The sequence below is a fragment of the Sinocyclocheilus grahami genome, unplaced genomic scaffold, assembly GCF_001515645.1.
Source record: "Sinocyclocheilus grahami isolate Dianchi unplaced genomic scaffold, SAMN03320097.WGS_v1.1 scaffold430.1, whole genome shotgun sequence".
In the NCBI taxonomy this organism is placed as follows: Eukaryota; Metazoa; Chordata; class Actinopteri; order Cypriniformes; family Cyprinidae; genus Sinocyclocheilus; species Sinocyclocheilus grahami.
This window is the reverse complement of record NW_015505609.1, coordinates 668,246-688,563: the sequence shown is the minus strand read 5'-3', so window position 1 is coordinate 688,563 and position 20,318 is coordinate 668,246. Positions and strand designations below refer to the sequence as shown.

Here is a 20,318-nt window from a genome sequence, read left to right as displayed (position 1 = left end):
TTAATGCAGTCTTGTTTAGCAAAGAGACTTTCAAAAACATAAAAAATATCATACAGACCCCAAACTTTTAAATGGTAGTAAATATATTATATATATTTTAATGAATTATTAATATTTCAATTTATTTTAAAATTGTATTTATTTAAATTGTATTTATTTTAAATAATAAAAAAATAAATAAACTTGGACAATGTTATACGACATTTATACTAATAAAGTCAGTGTTTTCTTAAATCACAGTGTATATGTTGAACATATTGTACTTAAACAATATAATACATCATTTTACTTTAAAACAAATATACATAATTGTACTGAACACCTAATACAGATAATTTTACATTGCCAACAAAAATATAATCAGACACTAAAATTTAGCATTTTTCTGCTCAAATTAGAGACTTATTTAATTCATTCTATGTCCCCCTCTGGGAAAGTGGGCTCTTCAGTGCTCGAATATAAAACTGTAATCATTCATTGTAATCTCTGTAGTGCTGTCTAATCGCAGGGCTTTTCCTTAGAGGAATTAACACATTTTCCTCTCAATGCGCTATAAATGACTCAGATGTATATGCGTGTGTGAGTATTCGAGGGCGTTGCCATGAAAAGCAAATTAACTGCCAGTTAAGTGACTGACATCTTCATGATACGGGTAATTATCACCACTGATGTTTTCAAATGAGTTGAACAGATCTATTCACTGCCCCTCTTCCTGAGGGATGTTTTGTTAAATGAAAAAAAGAGAGATGACAATACATTATGCCCATTCACACACAGAAAAGCTGTCTTTTAAGGTTTGTGAGCTTGGATACAGTATCACAGTGTTCTCATCATTGTGGAAATGCTCTTAATCCACATTCTTATTAGAAATAGTCAAGGCAAATGAGACATTCCAATCAATTGGCCCACATTTGGCAAGCTGCACTCTTAAAAATAAAGGTTCTTTATTGGCATGGTTCCATGAAGAACATCCATGGAAACTTTCCACTGGACAAAGGGTTCTTGAGTGGAAAAAGGTTCTTTGGATTTTTTAAATGATCTTCACACTAAGAAAAAATTGTTCGTTTAATAACTGTTCACTGAAAGGATATTTGGGAAACCCAGTATTGTTTTTCCATAGCACTGCTGTGAAAACTCCCTTCTGGAACCTTTATTTTTAAAAGTGTAGCCCTCTTCATTAAACAGCAATAGAGGCAGTAACAGGAGAAAACGTACAGAAGTGCATATGCGAGTACATAAATAGAGGTGGTGGTCTGGGGAGGTTGGGGAGAAATCCATTTGCAATTTAAATGGAAATTTAATGATCCCACGGAGGCAGTGAATTAGCCTCCTGATCAATTGATCATGTCAAGGACAAATAGGTAAACAAACATGTCCATTAATTCTGGCCCTCCCTCTGTCCTTACGTCTCCTCCCTGCTGGGGAAGAGTGTTGGAGGATTACCAGGGAAGAGGAGCAGGAGGCAATGGGGAAGTGGAGGAGCTAACAAGGCCTTGACAAGCTCCCAGCAACTCAGGGGGACTGTCACTTTATTCCCACCCCACTGGGATGGACCAGCCCACCTTTTTTCATGGGCAGTTGGGCCCAGCAAGACTCTGTTCACCATCACAGGGAGAAGAAATAAGAAGCAGGCCTCAGGGACAGACGCAAAGAGAGGAGGTTCCTTGGACACAGTGATTTCCACCAATCAGGCTCTGGATCAGTGCCGAGTGCATTGGTGTGGATGGGGCTGAAGGCACAGCTGTGCCAGTTCCCCGATGACTGATCACCAACGTTCATTGACTATTGGTTACAGTGACAGTAGCACACACCACTCCGCATCTGTTACAGTCTGTGAAGCTGCAAGAGTTTTCAAAGACTAAAGATAACACTTTATTTTAAGGTGACGTAGTTATGTACTTACTATAGTAATAACAATAAATTATGCATAATTACAAGCAACTAACCCTAACCATAACCCTAGAAAGTACATGTAGTTAATATTACGCAGTACTGTGTAATTACACTTCAACAACATCACCATAAAATAAAGTGTAAACAGACTAAAAAATAGAAATCTAGACCATCAAACACACACAGTCACAAAAACAGCACTTGATTGCGAAATTAAGCAAGGTCAGGGGTGAAATCAACAATTATCCTAGAAATAAATGCTTTAATTCCCTTATATGAGCATTGATCATTCCTCTTTAGGCCATTTAAACCCTCTAACGTGGAGTCTTTTTGGCCAATATGATCTTTTCCAATCGTCTCTGCAAATTAGCTTAATAAGAAAGAGATGAGAGGTTTTCTATAGCATGACTCTCATTGAAAGTCTATTTAGACATCTTGATTACTGCTAAATAGCTCTGGCCAGAGTCAATGGGCCTCAAAGGAAAAGATACTTGGTTCTTAAAGGAAAAAAAGGGGAAAAAATGCAATTTTGTTTTCAAATTAGCTAATGATATGTGATTTCTCACAGTGCTAGATGTCAGATATTGTAGAGTTTGCACAGATGACATGCATGCAAGTGTAAATAAGGGAATGTTCTTATGCATGCAGTTATAGTTTAAGAATGATATAAAGATGTCTGAAACTCAATAAATGGCTTTATGTTTTGGATATTATGTTTATCGCCACACGTCAATAGAAGGACTCTTAAACATGTTAGACAGTGATTAGAAAGTCTCCATTAATGTTTAAACCATTTTTAGTTCAGCCAAAAATTTAAATTCTGTCATCATGTACTCGCCCTCATGCTTTATTTTAAAAATGTCTCTGTTTTTTTTTTTTTTTTTTACCATACAGTAAAAGTCAATTGGACTCAAATCTTCAAAAAATGTCCCTTTGTGTTCCACAGAAAAAGGAAAGTCGTATAGGTTTGGAACGACATGAGGGTGAGTAAATAATGACAGAATTAATGCAAATATTGCTGCATACAATGACACATCCTAGAACTAAACAAAGATTTTAAGAATTGTTTAATTAATACAAAAAAAATATTCTTTCACTTCTCAGTGCAATAGAGCGAATGCAGGGATTCTGGTTTAAAGCGGCAGACATTTATAGTACAAGTCAAATAATACTCTGAAACAAGATGTAAGGGAAATGCAGACCAGGTTAACAATGCCAAGAGCATTGGAAAAGCTTTTTAAAAGGGCCATTTGTAAAACAAGGAGTTAAAACCAGATTATGGGTCAACAATAACACAATCCCTTATGCTCATTTCTGTAATTCCCACAGAAGAAGAGAGTTTATACTTATTGTGGGAGGCTAAGCATCAGGCAGCCATACTGCAAAAAAAAAAAAAAAACATTATACAGTGGGGCCAGGTAATCCTGTACGGAGGTGGTTCAGACTACGCATTGGGAGTGAATGGAGAAGAGGAAGTATTACTGTTATCAGAAGACTCAAATCTGGGCTTTCCAAGTGCTGCTAATGCTTGAGCCACCCTCTCCAGCATTTTCAATAGATTGTGGCGGATTTGCCTAGTTGACTCTCTAATGAGTCAATTGTTCTCTCTGTTTACGCTATTAAGAGTATTATATCTGTTAAGGTGTGGGTGTCAAAGAGAGACACTGCCATGAGGTCTAAATGGGGACCCCTGTGAAGAGCTCATCAAAGAGAACTGCATTGTTGAAGCACTTAGCCAAGGTCCAGCAGTTAGCTAGCTATTTTACAGACGATGAAATCTGCACACTATATGTAATGCAACACGTTGACGCAAACAGCTCATAGTCACAGTCTACTCGCTCGGCCAGAGACACGTTAAAACCGATCGTGTGGACAACAGGCACCTGAGAGCCATCGGCCCTCCTGCCGGTTCGATCGCTTCTCATCCTCTACAACAGCAACAATACACTCGCGAAACAGGTTATGAGACTATTTAATTTCTTAAAGGATAAGACCGCCAAGCACAGATCCAATGTGGGTACTTATGGTTGAGGTGCCAACGGTTCTTCTCAGGTATCCTCTTAAAGCTACTCATTGAGAGGATGATGAAAACTTCAGTCAGAAGCAGGGAGTCCGCTTATTTCGAATCCTTGGTCATGTTTTAAACCACTTCGCCAAAGTGCCTCAATACGCATAGAGTGCTGAGAGCCAGATTACTGACTGATAGTACAAAGCCCAGAGCTGATACAGAGGGATTTACCAAACTAAAGACAGATGTTGTAGTCGTGCAATGGAGAGCAATCTATACTCAGGGGCAAGGAGTTAATGGGATGCGTATTGTCGTCAAGGGCAGATTAGCAACTTTTGAACCCATCTTTTTATCTGAAAGAGGACTTTGCTTGTATTAAGAGTGTGCACCAATCCCTTTTAGCAGCAGGGGCTGATCAACTAATCGTACATATCTGTGGTGATCTGTGAATGCCACCAAACCCACACTACAGCTGTCTGCTGCTGAAAAATCTGAATGTCAGCTCATCAATATAATCAAACTGACTGGGTGCCTTAGAATGCTCATGCCTCTGCCAATTAGCTTTAACTATTAGGATAATGCTCTCAGGCAAAATCTGCTTTCAAAAGCCACTGTGAAACAGAAAAAATGTGTCTTCTAGCTCTACAGGTTCTCAACAGATATATAAATATTCCTGAATGTAGAAATTATAAATGAGATGCCAATACTTCATGCAGGTTGCTGTTTGCTGTGTTGTATTAGAAACTGCTTCTTTCACTCAATAGTCATCAAAGCACTAAAGAGGAAGAGCAGCCACTTTATCCCCTTAATTACCCAATTATAGTCAACAGCACCCATACTGAAAATAATGATCTCCTCTGAGTCCGGTCTACTGAAATAATGAAAACACCCTATTATAAAAGGCATTATCAAAACAAAGTGGAAATTCATTAATTTAAATTAAATTATATTTAAAATAATCAAAAACAATAAACTGACATATAAATATTGAGGCATTTTTGTAGTAATTAATTGACATTTGAACTCCATTCTGCAAAAGTTTGTAATGAGGACTTGACAGTTATCATTAAAATGTAATTGATTGACAGACTTACACCAATAAGATAAAGTCATTAAAAATAAATAAATAAAAAATAACTCTAATCTCTTTAGAATAAATGTCTCTTTAGAATAATTGAAAACTGTCCGCATGTGAAAACTTCTCTTTAGTTATTCATCCGTCTATCTCAATACTATGTCCATGGGCTTCATTTTTACTTATGTCAGTAGCAGAAGCTTGTCAGAAGCAGTTAGTTTCTTTAGTAAAATGACTCCTGGTTCTTAACTCACAGTTCAACTCAAGTCTGAGATTGTTTTAGCACCTCTTGTTTTTTCCTTTTCTTTTTATTTTTTTGCGGTGAAGGTGGATTAGGAGAGAGGGGCTTTTGTTTAGATAAAGCGAGGGATTAGGTAGAGATTTGCCCCCATAAAGTTGTGGGCTTGATGGGCCTTTTATCCCTCCATGTCGCTAAAGCTGTGTTGCTTCTGGATTAGGTCTATACAATGGGGCCCCTTGTGCTGAGGATCCGGGCCAAAGTGAGTAAGACGGAGAGAGAGGGAGCGAGAGAGTGAAGAAATACAAGGGAGGAAGAGAGACTGAAGACAGTAAAGAGATGGAGAATGAGAGAGAATAGAGGGGCACAGCTTCTGACAGAACTGACAGGTCAAAAACTTTTAGCATGGGGATTTGTTAAGAAGATCCTGGGATCTTGTCACGAATGATGCGATTTCCAGAGGTATCAGTGGAGCTGTGTGGAGAAATCGAAATAAATTAAAAAGTAGCACTGCCCCTTTAATACAGGTATCTAATTTAGCAAAAGGGGGGGGGAACGGTTTTAAGATGAAGGTGCTGCTAATAACGTGTCTAAGAGATGGCTCCTGGCAAATTGCTTTGTTATTCTTGTCAAAAAGGTCTCCTGGAAGCAGTCGATTTTAAACCATACATCAAAATGATTAATTGCTCTGGGAAGAACAGATGCTGAAATACCCTTGGATTGAGCCTGAGAGGCTACAGCTTTGTGGATTGCAGACGTAATGTATTCATGAAGTTGCAGAAACATCATTAGGTATATTAATTAGCTAATAACAACCATCTCGCGCTGTGACACCGAATGCCTATTTCATTATTTTCTGGTAAAGCTAAGAGTGAGTGTGAAATTCATAAGTGTAAATAAAAGCCAGCGATATGATTGACTCGTTTTTAAGATATCATCCCTCGTTTTATAAAAGGCAGCGGGATTCGCTCTAAATCAAATTATTTTGAGAGAAATCACCTTCGGTTTATTAATACATTCAGTGATAGATTCCGAATAAATGTAGCATCGCGGGGACTTTACATTGTAATGCTGTTGTTGCCGTTGTTATTAATTGCTAAAGTAGCTAACGTGGCACCGTAAAGGAAACGTGATAACCACACGAAAGGGCAGCAAACGGGGGGAAATCAATCCCAAAATACTTTGAGTAAAACTGGACTGAGGGCTCCTTTTGCAGCTCTAAAGGTGGGGTTCTCTATGTGGCACTTTAAATGGAAGGCATTTAAAGCCCTCAGATGTGCTGGACAGTAGTCCTCGTTTAAGCAGATTTAAGGAAGAGGCGCTGAGAGGAATTCTTTCTCACTTTAATTGCTTTAGAAAATTGGCAACAAAAATAGCCTTCACTTGAATTATAGACTAAAGCTTATAGCCTATTTGGTAAGCAAATCTGTACAATATATTTAAAAATGAAGATATTTGCTTTCATTAGCCTAAATATCTTCAAATATTACCAATTTGGATTTTTTTTTTTTTTTTTTACATTCGTCAAATAGTAATCTATGACTTATTTTCCTGCATGTGGTCTTTTCTTGCGTGGTTAAAATATTTGGAAATTCTAATATAAAAAGAGCAGAACGGAAAAAAAATAATGTTACATATTTTATCTGCTCCGACAATCTATAATAGGCTCGTTTGAAATTCATCATCTTTCTACATAAGAGATTAATTATACGAGCAATTCATGTGAATGTTATAATACAGACTAAAGTGATTTGATTTGCCTATAAGGATTAAATTAAACAGAAACACTTAATTTAGGCTGTACATTATATGGTTAGCATAAAACACTTCAGGACCAGTTTATCATCATACCTGAACACATACAAACACTTCTTTTCAAGTCGATAACACCAATATAATTTTTAAACGATAATATTTTCATAAAAATGTGAGGGAAGTTTCAATCAATTTCCACTCGTTTCAAATTCCTCTAGATAACTCAGAGATCAAATTCAGTTAGGGATTTTCACCCTGTCCCGCTTTCTGCGAGCATCTTTAACAAATTATGCAAGCGTTACATTAAAAGGCTACTTTGCGCTGCCCTTAATTCCAACCTAAACGGTTTTGCTCCGGGAGAAGAAATCTTTTCTAAAAACCCTTCAAGAAGAGAAGGGCATTATTGTTTTAATCCGCTTACCGGCAGTCATTTCAAGACAGAGGTTTTTTGGAGGCTGAAATAGCGTCTTGTCTCCCCTTATCCTCACCCAAATCCTTCAAGGCCGGGAGAGATTGTGAAGGCAGTAGCCTGGCATCTATTAGAGATCTCTAAAGTCCCTTCAGTCTCTCCTGCAGTGGCATGACAAAGCCGAAAAGCAAACAAAACCAATGCATGAGATATTCGTTTGTCTAAAAAAAAAGTCTTGGGACCGTGACCTCTATAGAAATATTCCTATGTTCACGAAATACCAAAACAAGTCAATGCGTGAGAACAATGTAAGAAAGCAAAATATTCATATACTTGGAAAAACTGAGTTCTATATAGTCAATTTCTAGCAATCTGCTGTTATTGCTAGGGAAAAATGACTTTAACAAATTATAAATCCCAAAATCAAGCAAACAATAAAATCCATGTAAAATTGGTTCAATGAGTAGTTTAATGCTTTGATGCTTTTTAAAAAGATCTTACTCACCTAAAACGCATGAAAAACTTCACGTTACTAAACAAATGTGCATAACTGAACTTTGGGCGTGGGGTTGGGGGGGGGGACCTTATACCGATGCCAGTATTTTCTGTTTATTCTCACATAACATAAGGCTATTATTGTTCATAAGCAAAAGTGTTTGTGACTGAACATTAGTGCTCTCAAGTGCGTGATTTAAGACTTCAAGTAAAGGGTCAATTGGCTCCGAGTCCACATGCAGCCAGAAAATATCGTCGAGCTTTGATCGACAGCTTCAAGGACCAGTAGCAAGCCTCCTTGATGTTACGCGGAGCTCTTTAAAATCCCTCCTCAAAGCGCGTGTCAATAGATGGACGCAATGTTCTGAGAAGAGCGCGCAAGGGAACGATTTGGAGTCGATTGATACTTAGCGGATACATTTGAATGGGCTCTTAGACTTTGAGAAACGCGATAAGGACATCTGGGAAATACAAATAAAATCCGGGCTACGAGCAACAAAATATCAAGTGACAGTGTAAGACACTGGATAAAGGACAAGACTGAGGTAAGAAACGACTTGTTTATGCAATTGTTTGCGTAAAAAAATAATAAACCAACAACAGAAATATTTCAATGTGTCAGTTTAGTAATAGCCTAAAATATAGTTTAGCTTAAGTAACATTAAATAAATTATGCTGGCAGATAGAATTTTTCTTTAATCTTCATATAGACCCTTTTTTTATTTAAAACGTTTTTTTTTCTGAGATACATAATTGTATTCCAGAGGGGAAAATCTCCATTATTAAAAATGTAATTTAAACTTAAGTGTGACAAAGACATAACATAAGTCAAGAGTTTATGTTAAGCGTGCGCCAGGGTGCCTTCCACTTAAAATTTTAAATTTAAATTAGCGCCTTAAAAGTGGGTTAAAACTATTATTTTCCTCTCTTCAGAGGGTGAGGGATTCAAAACATGAGTGACAATATAAATATATGCCATGTGAGACACGATAAATAGTGTCCCCGGGTCAAATGGGGTTTTAACGCTAACATTTTTTTCTAATTTAGTCGGATAAAAAGTTGCACTGTACATGCCAATTTGCATAATGAGGTTTTAATAATCGAAGCATGGAGTGTCACACTGCCCGAAGCAGTAACAGGCGGATGAACAGACTACAATAGCAGCGAGACACAATATTAAAATAAGCTGCCCTTTGTGCTAAATATTAGTTGGCCTGTGGCAAAATTTTGACGTTTAGCAAAGTTCGCTTAAACAAATATTTCACAAAAGCCTCGAATATATTCGTGCCTGTCAACCACCTCTATACATATCTAATCGTGTCCTGGAGCCTTTCATTTTATCTATGAAAATCTTAAATCGGCTGTGAAAAATGACTGGAGAAGCAGGACACTAAACCTCATGGACACATTTGTATATTAATAGCATCCAGTGCAATCATCAGTAAACTGTAAATATTACGTTTAAAATATCGGCTTTCCAAGTTCTATAAGTAGCATATGAAATTATGAGGGAAATTAAATTTCGATGACAGAAATGGTATAATGAAGTCGGTATCGAAACATTCGTTCACTGCTTAAAGTAGGTCTCACTAAAATCAATCAATGATTCATTGACAACTTGCTCTTAAAGGATTTGCTACGGTAATATGGCTCTTGAAATTATAGCCTATATTTAATGTAGTAAGCATAAGTCGGAGCTCATTAGGTAAACAAGTGATAATTGCACCAATTAATTCCTTGTGTATGACTAATGGATTGGACAAAACAATAATTGGATATTAATGAACACAGTTCCGCTCCTATAAGCGGATTTCTAAAAGCGATATTTGACACTAGAGCTAAAAACTGACAAGGAAATCTCTGTCTATAATTTTATAGCCGCAGTCTTGACACCATTAGCAGCAAGGTGTCAAAAATAGATTATAGATTTATTTATTAAATATAAAATATTTTAAGTATAAGAGGCCAATTTTCCCGAAATAAATGTACATGCATTTTGTCAATTTATCGTATACATTGAAAAAGTTACTGCTGCTATAGTTTTTAGTTCGAAAGCATCTAGTCTGATTTTTCACTTTAACTCTCAGTCTAACTTTTGTGATTAGCCTAGAATGTAAAAATATGTTTTAACAAATGGAAAAAGCTCAACGTTTAAACTCATTATAGCTCATTCTTATTTTAGCAGATAGTTTTGAATCATGCAACACTACGGAGTGAACGGATACTCTCTCCACGCCATGAACTCACTGAGCGCCATGTACAACCTGCATCAACAGGCGGCGCAACAGGCGCAACACGCGCCTGACTATCGGCCGTCCGTTCATGCGCTCACCCTCGCGGAGAGACTGGCTGGTAAGTGCGATCTCTCACTTTCCCTCTTTAACACACAGAATAATTGTGATATTATACACTGAATTAAATATGCCGTGTCTTTTCTCTTCCAACGGCTGTACATTTCAAGATATCATACTTGAGGCTCGGTACGGCTCTCAACATCGCAAACAACGCCGCAGTCGCACCGCCTTCACTGCCCAGCAACTGGAGGCGTTGGAGAAGACCTTTCAGAAAACGCACTATCCTGATGTTGTGATGCGGGAGCGCCTGGCTATGTGCACCAACCTACCCGAGGCACGCGTACAGGTAAGAAATTACCAATTCCATCTTTGAAGTTTTTTTAATGTCTACAAATAGGTTTATTTATCATGTATCTACACCTTGTCTTTTCATCAGGTATGGTTCAAGAACCGTCGTGCAAAGTTTCGTAAGAAGCAGCGAAGTCTCCAAAAGGAGCAACTGCAGAAGCAGAAAGACGTCTCACCAGATGGGCCCCTAGCAACAAACGATAAGGATGAAGCCCCTTCCAGCATAAATCTTGAGAACCAGCCACCTTCATCATCCTCTTCTTCCTCATCCATGGAAGCAGAGGCAGCTCCTCACACACTGGGATCAGAACTTAGCGTTGAGCTTAATGTGACATCTGCAGAGCAGTCCGGCAGCGAGTCGGCCACAGAGGACAACGCAACCGACAAGGAAGAGGAGATAAAGCAGCACAGAGAAGATCTGAAGGTTGAGAAAGAACCAGCACCTGGAAACCTTTCCCCTCTTTGCAAACGTCTCAGCCCCAAACCAGGTACGTATTTACTATTTATTGCTCTTCCAGTTTCATTGTCCTCACTCTTAAAAATAAAGGTTCCTTATTGGCATCAATGGTTCCATCAAGAACTTTTAACATTCATGCAACCTTTCCATTGCACAAAAGGTTCTTTATATTGAATAAAATGCTCTTCACACTAAGAACAAAATGTTTCTTTTAAGAACTGTTCACTGAAGGGTTCTTTGGGGAACCAAAAATGGCTCTTATGGATTTGCTGCAAATAAAACCCCTTTGGTGCCTTTATTTTTAGAATGTGAAAGGATGCATGAAATACCAGAATTACATTTTTAGGGTGGCAAAACTAACTAAGAAGCATTTTGATCTAAATCTTGACAACCATGTTTGTGTCGTTAGATTCTCCTCTTGGCTCCCCGGCTATCTCATCTTCCTCTAGCGGGGTGACCGGCGGGATCTCTCAGAGTCACTCATACTCCTCGTCTCCGCTCAGCCTCTTCCGTCTGCAGGAGCAGTTTCGCCAGCACATGGCAGCTACCAACAATCTGGTTCATTATCCATCTTTCGACATGGCGACCCCATCTTCTATACCATACCTGGGTATGAATGTCAACATGCCAGCGCCCCTGGGCTCCCTCCCCTGTCAGTCCTACTATCAGTCTCTATCTCACCACGCGCAACAGGTTTGGAATAGCCCTCTGATGCAGACCTCTGGAGGCCTTCCTAGCCACAACAGCAAGACCACCAGCATTGAGAACCTACGCTTGCGGGCGAAGCAGCATGCGGCATCACTGGGCCTGGACACGCTGCCCAACTGAGCAGGAGACTGAAAACTACCTGAGCAAGGGAACATCTCTCTACCACAGCTAACATGCCACCTGGACTTCTAAAATTAGGGCCTTTCCACAGAAATGTATGGGAAACTTGGTTTTAAAAAAGTGTGTCTTGAGGTTGAGACTAGTAAAAGTCTCAGACTCATTTAGAGGGCTTGTTGTTTTGAAGCTTAAATAGACAATAAAATGATAAAGCTCTCATTTAATTCATTATGATATTACATTTGTCAGCTTTGCATAAAAGACAGACAGTTTCTGGATTAGATTTAGTGTTATTTATATGTTTTGGATGGGCATAGATGTTTGATATAAGCACTTTTTGGAGATGATCTCAGCCAGTTGCATGCACTATACACCAGAATCTGAAAATAACTTTCTTTTAATTCAATTATCGTGGTTCTCAAATACACATCACATAACTTGTAAATGTAAATCTTGCACAACTAAATAGATTAATTAAACCTAACCTGTTTAATGGTCAGGATTAAACCACGGTAAATTTTGGATGGTTGGGTAATGAGGAAATTATTTCATTGACTACATATGCAAAGCTTTTAATTACATGTAGCCTCAGGCAGTGGAAGAAATGCAATTATAGACCATGCATATCGTTGGAAATGCCATATTAACACTCAGAGGGAAAATACTCTGAATAAAACTAGTGCTTAGGTGCATATAAATGTTGCAACTGGAAAAATCCTGAATAGTGGTCAAATGCTGGATAGTCCAGTACAGGAGAAGTAATCAAGTGGAAAGCAAAGCACTTCCATGTACGGCAGCTTTTTTTCCCCTCTCTGCTCATTTTTTCCCTCTCAGTGCTGAGCTCTCATTGTGTTTTTAAAATATTTTAATATGTACAATACAAAGTCTATCTATAAATGTTTACTGGTAAGGCAAATGTAAAAGTTCTATGTTTTAGATCGAGAAGAATTTAACCCTGTGATGATTCTGGTAGCTGTCCCTTTGTAAGATTGTACTGGGTGGGCCGCACAGCCCGCCTGCGTCGCCCCCCAGATTATTTAACCTATACAGTCTGGTCGTCTTTGTAACTCTTTCATTGTCACTGTGAACATCAATATACAGTCACTCACAACATCACACAAAGTGGTGAATTTGTAGCCTATATTGGTGGTGAGTGTTCCAGAAGTATACACATCTTTCCCCATGTCAATTGTAGAATTAAAAACTTGTAAAATAAAACTTCAATAAAACATTGCTTGGACATCTTGATAAATATACACTGTATATTTATTTTCTCAAAGTGCCACATTAAATAAATCCAAAAGTAGATTGAATTGAAAATTAAATTGTGATCATGCTAAATTAATTTTAAAGATTAAAAAATATATATTTTTAAACAATTATTCTGTATCTTTAGATTAAAATACAAATTGATTTTTTTTTCTCACTAAAGGTAAAGTGATAACAAGGTGATAATAAAATCAGGGAGGTAGGACAACAGAAAAAAAACAAGGAAACAAGGTAATCTTAGGAAATAAAATCATTGTGGGGACATAAGCCATCCAAGATGAATAAGCAGGCCATTATGCTGAAGAATGACAGCCTGGGGCCGTGATTATGCCGCTATTATATCTTAAACAGTGTGGTTTGTCAAAATGCATAAGCCCTTTGCTCACATAAAGAAGGTCTCCCCTCTGTGTGCATTTTACCAGAGGCTTGATGCCACTGCCACCATGTTCTCAGTGCCCTTGATGGGGCTGCATTTTAAAGTGCTTCATGCCATATTTAAATACAGCTGAGTGTAATATGTTCTAACATTCAACCTTTTGAGTAGATCAAAACACACATGGGACAGCAGAATGCTTCATTATGAAAACAAACAAACAATGCAAAACAGCAATTAACTTCAGGTAAAATGTTCAAGTAAGTCAACAGCACCAATGACCGGCCTCCTTAACCAGAGACATGCAGATACAATCCAGGGGTTTGATACAGATTATGACAACAAGGTCAAGCTCTCTTTACTGACTCGTGTAATGAGACATGCAACATACAAAATAGACCCGCATTGATTTCCATGCAATTTGCCAAAAATCAATGCGTTGAACAACATTAAAGGTTCATGTAAAAACAGAAAACCTCTATTGTAGCTTGTCAGAGATTTAAAAATGTTTATATATGTGAGAAATGGGTGAGATATATTTGTGAGACATAAAATTTTAGCTGCCTTTATATGTCTGGTTCTCAAACTCACGTGAGGGTAAATGTTCATGTAAAAACAGAAAACCTCTATTGTAGCTTGTCAGAGATTTAAAAATGTTTATATATGTGAGAAATGGGTGAGATATATTTATGTGAGACATAAAATTTTAGCTGCCTTTATATGTCTGGTTCTCAAACTCACGTGAGGGTAAAATGGGTTTCTTACACCTTCCTTTTGTTGCTATGCTGCAACAGTCTAGTAATAGAGATCCAAAAAACTAACAACCAAAAACATCATTTGACAGTTTTTATTATTTTAATATTTATTTTTGACTGTGAAATTTAGCAATATAAAGAAACAGTACATTTTCCTTGGTTTATTCAGAAGACAAGTCGGATTTCATACGTTCTCGTTTATTTTATGCCTTTGTCTTTTTAAAGTGTTGATTTTTAGCAAATTGCATGAAAATTAATTGGGGGTCTTAATTTATGTAATTAATTTGTGTTGACCCCAACAAAAAAGTTCCAAAACACTCCTATGTGTCGACACTTTGCATGCACAATCATTACCCTAAATGAGAAATAGCCACAAATGAATCAGTTTTTCAAGCATTTTGAAATCAAATGCTGGTCAAACACAACAGGAGGGTTTTAAATGCTATTGTACCAAAACGAATAGCTATTACCGCTAAGCTCCGCAGCATCCAAATTCAATTAAGCAGTTTCTAAATTCACCTAAGTGTTTAATCAGGAGTCACTGTCAGACATACACAAGCACAAAATGAACCTTAAGTATGGCTAGCACAAAAATCACAGTGTACCATTCAATCAGAACTTTTTTCCCCTCATGCTCTCCTTTTTGGTTTTAGCTGCATGGAGAATGAAAGCTGCCACCATAAGGAACCCCAGCCCATTGAGGAAGTGACAGGCACTGCCAGAATATGATCCTAATCCTGTTCCCAACATTCTTTTAGCCCGCTGGCACTGCAATTTTGCCACATACTCTCCAAGCTGTCAGCTGAGGTAAATCTCTCTAACAGCAGATTGCTCAGATACACATCAAAGAACTCCAGGAAACCAAGACGGCTGTTAAACCTGAACATAAATTAATGTGATTTAATATCTTAAATTAAAATATTTAAGAGAGAGAGAGAAGTAGCAGCGTGACTGAGAAATCGCTGATGATGGGACGATGTCAACAGGTGTTTGAACTCGGTTGCGAGAGGTCGCCCTCTTTGGTCCCAGCTCTCTTTTCTGATTCAATTCTCTTATTTTTATCCCTCTGTTATCACAACCCCACTTAATCCTCTTAAGGGCAAAGAAAACCCCTCTTTTCTGGGGAGAGCTCACCCAAGCCAACCGCAGCACTCTAGAGCCTGTCACCAAGGCGCTGTTTCAGTCACACGTAATTACACATCAATGCCACACTACACATACCTTTCAGACATGGAGAGTGGCATTGTGGGCATGCAGAGGGAAGCTCAGCACTCTCTGAAAGCAGGACACAGTCGTATGGATTAAGTCTCCACTGGACACTTGAGAGTTAGGCAAGACATTTCACTACTGTGCAAGACTTAAGGAAAGCAGACAATCAAAAAAAAAAAAAAACCTAGTGAAACGGCCATTGCCTGCAAGGATTTATTTTCTTAATGGTAGATTAAGCAGGAAGATGTATGGTGTGGTAATTCATGCTAAGCATCATGGGATAGTTTGTAGAATGCTGTTTCAGCAGAATGTTTTAACTGTGATTATCTGAATGCTGCATCGCATCAGTAATGACGGATGCACCACAGAGATAGAGACAGTGGACTGGACCATAGCTATATGGTACACTGGTAGTCAAAAAAAGTTTGGAATAATTGTGTTTTTTATGTTTTTTGAACAAAGTCTTATGCTCAGCAAGGCTGCAATTACAATATTTCATTCGGGGGGAACAGATGTAAAAAATAGTAATATTATGAAGTCTTATTACAATTTTATGTAACTCTTTATTTGGATATATTCTAAAATGTCATTTATTTCTGTGATTGTAAAGTCTCCAGTGTTACACGACCCATCAGAAATCATTCTAATATGCTGAATTGGTGCTCAAAAATATGATCTTAATATTATGTTGAAAACAGTAGACCATAAACCGTGATGTTTTCTTTTTCAGGATTCTTTGATAAATAAAAAATAAAATAAACAGCATTTATTTAAAATGGAAATCTTGCAACATTAAAAATGTCTTTAATTTCAATACATTTTGATAAATTTTATGTATGCTTGCTAAATAAAAAGTATTATTATTACTATTATAATTATTTTTAATTCTTGCTTAACCCAAGCATTTGAATGGTAGTGAAGCATGGTTTCCACAAAAATAGTAATAAACAGTAATAAAATACGTTTCTTAAGCACAAAATCAGCATATTAGAATGATGTCTGAAGGATCATGTGACACTAAAGACTTAAATAATGGCTTCTGAAATTTCAGCTTTGCCATTACAGGAGTAAATTACATTTTACTATATAGTCAAATAAAACACAAATTTAAAATTGTAATAACATTACTGAGAAAAAAAAATAATTCCAAACTTTTGATTGGTAGTGTATTTCATATGCATATAAACTAATACCTGCAGCATTATGTAAGTGATAGATACTGATTTCACAGGACCTTTGTGTGTCTTAAATGAATTTATGTTTATATGTTGATTAAATTGCTAATTAAAAAAGCAAAAATGTTTCATTAGCAAGAATTTGATCCCTGGATTACATTTTAAATAAATATTTATAATTTAATTAAAAAAATTTTAATATAAATAATTACATTGCACAGACACTTGGTTTCGACATCTGGCCCCCAAGTTGACTGTCCTATCATAAAAAGTCCCTGAGGCTAGTCCACCCTTGATCCACAGTCTGAAGAGTGAGTGCTGAGGCCTCATGCTTAGCTCTTCAGATATGCGGCTCGAACCACAGACATCCTAGCAGTAGGATATGCCTCAGGCCAGAGCTTCACACAATCAGATATCTTATCACTGTAGTGCCTAAGGTCAGGTGTTACCTTTATGTGAATACGATGTTAAAGCTTGTGGACATTTGAACAAACATGGAGTACAGCGATTTACTGATATCCAAGGCATCTTACATTTGAAGGTTTGAGGACTGGAGGCAGTTGACATTACAAACACTGCAATAAATTGTGACCCTGGACCACAAAACCAGTCTTTAGTCACTTGGGTATATTTTTAGCAATAGCCAAAAAAAAACATTGTATGGGTCAAAATTATCGATTTTTCTTTTATGCCAAAAATCATTAGGATATTAAGTAAAGATCATGTTCCATGAAGATATTTTGTAAATTTCCTACCGTAAATATATCAAAACTTATTTTTTGATTAGTAATATGCATTGCTAAGAACTTCATTTGGACAAATTTAAAGGCGATTTTCTCAATATTTAGATTTTTTTGCACCCTCTGATTCCAGATTTTCAAATAGTTGTATCTCGGCTATATGTTGTCATATCCTAACAAACCATACATCAATGGAAAACTTATTTATTCAGCTTTCAGATGATGTATAATCTCAATTTAAAAAAAATTGACCCTTATGACTGGTTTTGTGGTCCAGGGTCACAATTGAACAATATAGCTATTAAAATATATAAACATAATATTTGTAAGGTTTAACATGACATAGGTTAAAAGGGTAGTCCACACAAAAATAAAAATGTACTAAGGTCTGTCCAATCCTGTATGTCTGACTTTCTTTATTTTGGTTCCCATTGACTTCTATTATATGGACAAAATACAACTGAAGTCAATCAGAACCGAAACTGCTCGGTTACCAACATTCTTCAAAACTTATTGTGATCTTATTAAATCTTATCTTGTGTTCTGCAGAAAAAAGAAAGTCATACAGGATTGGATTTGGATTTTTCAGTTTTAATTTTTGGTGGAATATCCCTGTAAATTTATGTCATGTGGTGACACTTACCGAGCCAGATAATTTTTTTGTCATTTAAAATGTTATGTTTCTCAAAAATGAAAGTTGTCATCATTTACTCATCTCACGTCATTAATCAAAACCTGTATGACTTTCTTCTCTGGAGCAAAAATAAGATATTTTGATGAACTGCTTGTGTCCAGGTCCAAAGCAACATTGAACCCCATTGACTTTCACTGTCAAATTTTTTTTAATATATATTCTGTGTTCAGCAGAAGAAAGAAGATCACATGGGATTGAAAGTAAGGGTGAGTAAATGATGACAGAATGCTCACTTTTAGGTGAACTTTCCTCTTAACCGTGGTATACAAGTAATTAATCAGTACACTTATCTCAGATACAAATGAGGAAATCAAAGGAGTGAGTATGACCATTTGGAGGGGCCCTGAAGCTTTGAAATAAACTTTGCAAAAGTTCCCGCAAGAATACTGGGCTGTGTGACTGAATAATAAGTAGTTTTTCCCCCCCTACAAAACACTTATTTTTGCCTTTTCCAGGGAAAGCCGTTATGATTTTCACCCACCTACGGACATCTGAGATTCCGTCATTATGAGGCCTCGGTCATTTACAACAGTAAAATGTTTCAAGGTTGATTAAATGCCTTATGCCAGTCTTATAGGCTGAAAAAATCCATGTCTGGTCACTAGGGGGCACTACTGAATCACAAACCTGTGACGATGTCAGTTGAGCCAATATCTGAATGCCCATCTAGTTCATTCTTTGCAATTTACACATATAAATTGGTCCAAAGTTGGCACACAGGTATGGTAAAACCAACTCTCCTACACTTAACTGTGGCGCAAAATGGAAAGTGTCAGAAAAGCGTTGCGCAAACCATCGATTTCATTTACAACAGTAAAATGTTTCAAGGTTGATTAAATGCCTTATGCCAGTCTTATAGGCTGAAAAAATCCATGTCTGGTCACTAGGGGGCACTACTGAAGCACAAACCTGTGACGATGTCAGTTGAGCCAATATCTGAATGCCCATCTAGTTCATTCTTTGCAATTTACACAAAACACATTCAACAAAATAAGGAGAAAAAAAAAGCCCAGTGAATGAATAATATATATTGAGACATTATTAAAGGTCACCCAAAAATAAAATATCTGTATTTTTAACCTTAAACTGTTGCTTCTTGCCAAAATAATCCATAGTCCATAATCATGCTTCATCCAGTGACAAACCCTGTTGTCCTCGCACGACAAAATCCACTGATATGTTTGTTTAGAACTCTTTTGGACTGTTTTCCTTGGTGCTTGATCCGTGCATATTTTATCCTGTTTCAGATGAGATTTACTTTTTTTCCACTGGAGAAAGCAGTATTATGGACTATTATAGCTGTAAGCAGCATTTTGAAGCTAAAACGTCTAAGTGATAGATTTTTTTCTTACAAACATTCAGACTTTTGCTTCACAAGACCTTAACTGATTGTTATCAGCCGTTTGGACTTTCATTCTGATGGCACACATTCACTGCAAATGACCTATTGGTGAGCAAGTTATGTAATGCTAAACGTCTCCAAATCGGTTCAGATAAAAAAAACATTTTGAATGGTCTAAGGATGAGTAAATTGTCAGCACATTTTCATTTTTGGACAAACTATTCTTTTAATGATGCATGCTGTGCATTAGCACCATTGAAAAAAATTACTTACAGAAGCAGCTGTGTTTGCAAGAGGGGAAGTTTCTGTCTCTCTTTGGTCCTGGATCTCTTAAAAATATTGTTCTCTTCCACCATTGCTGAGTGTCTGTCAGTGGTGCAGGGAACATCTACAAGCACCTGTAAAAACATGGAAGATGAACTGAAAGTATTGGCGCAATACCCAGATTTGTGCTGCTGTCACATGTCTGTCTGTGTGTGTATATACAGTGGGTACGGAAAGTATTCAGACCCCCTTACATTTTTCACTCTTTGTTATATTGCAGCCATTTGCTAAAATCATTTAAGTTATTTTTTTTCCTCAATGTACACACAGCACCCCCATATTGACAGAAAAACACAGAACTGTTGACATTTTTGCAGATTTATTAAAAAAGAAAAACTGAAATATCACATGGTCCTAAGTATTCAGACCCTTTGCTGTGACGCTCATATATTTAACTCAGGTGCTGTCCATTTCGTCTGATCATCCTTGAGATGGTTCTACACCTTCATTTGAGTCCAGCTGTGTTTGATTATACTGATTGGACTTGATTAGGAAAGCCACACACCTGTCTATATAAGACCTTACAGCTCACAGTGCATGTCAGAGCAAATGAGAATCATGAGGTCAAAGGAACAGCCTGAAGAGCTCAGAGACAGAATTGTGGCAAGGCACAGATCTGGCCAAGGTTACAAAAAAAATT

At 37.2% G+C, this 20,318-nt stretch overlaps 2 protein-coding genes across 2 annotated transcripts in view; one reads left to right on the top strand and one right to left on the bottom strand.

The window, feature by feature from the left end:
• The first annotated feature begins 8,240 nt into the window (after nt 1-8,240).
• LOC107551711 (diencephalon/mesencephalon homeobox protein 1-A-like) lies at nt 8,241-12,972 on the top strand. Its single transcript, XM_016233428.1, has 5 exons — nt 8,241-8,418; nt 10,056-10,225; nt 10,335-10,513; nt 10,604-11,003; nt 11,382-12,972. The coding sequence occupies exons 2-5, from the start codon at nt 10,072-10,074 to the stop codon at nt 11,798-11,800; spliced, it is 1,152 nt and encodes a 383-aa protein (XP_016088914.1). The 5' UTR covers nt 8,241-8,418; nt 10,056-10,071; the 3' UTR covers nt 11,801-12,972.
• Nucleotides 12,973-18,537: 5,565 nt separating this feature from the next.
• Nucleotides 18,538-20,318, bottom strand: part of LOC107551708 (5-methylcytosine rRNA methyltransferase NSUN4-like) — an 8,262-nt gene continuing 6,481 nt past the window's right edge. The window contains exons 5-6 of the mRNA XM_016233424.1: nt 19,628-19,752; nt 18,538-18,808 (exon numbers count right to left, since the gene is read on the bottom strand). Of these exons, the coding sequence (XP_016088910.1) occupies nt 18,679-18,808; nt 19,628-19,752 (255 nt within the window). The 3' untranslated portion in view covers nt 18,538-18,678. The remainder of the gene's footprint in view (nt 18,809-19,627; nt 19,753-20,318) is intronic.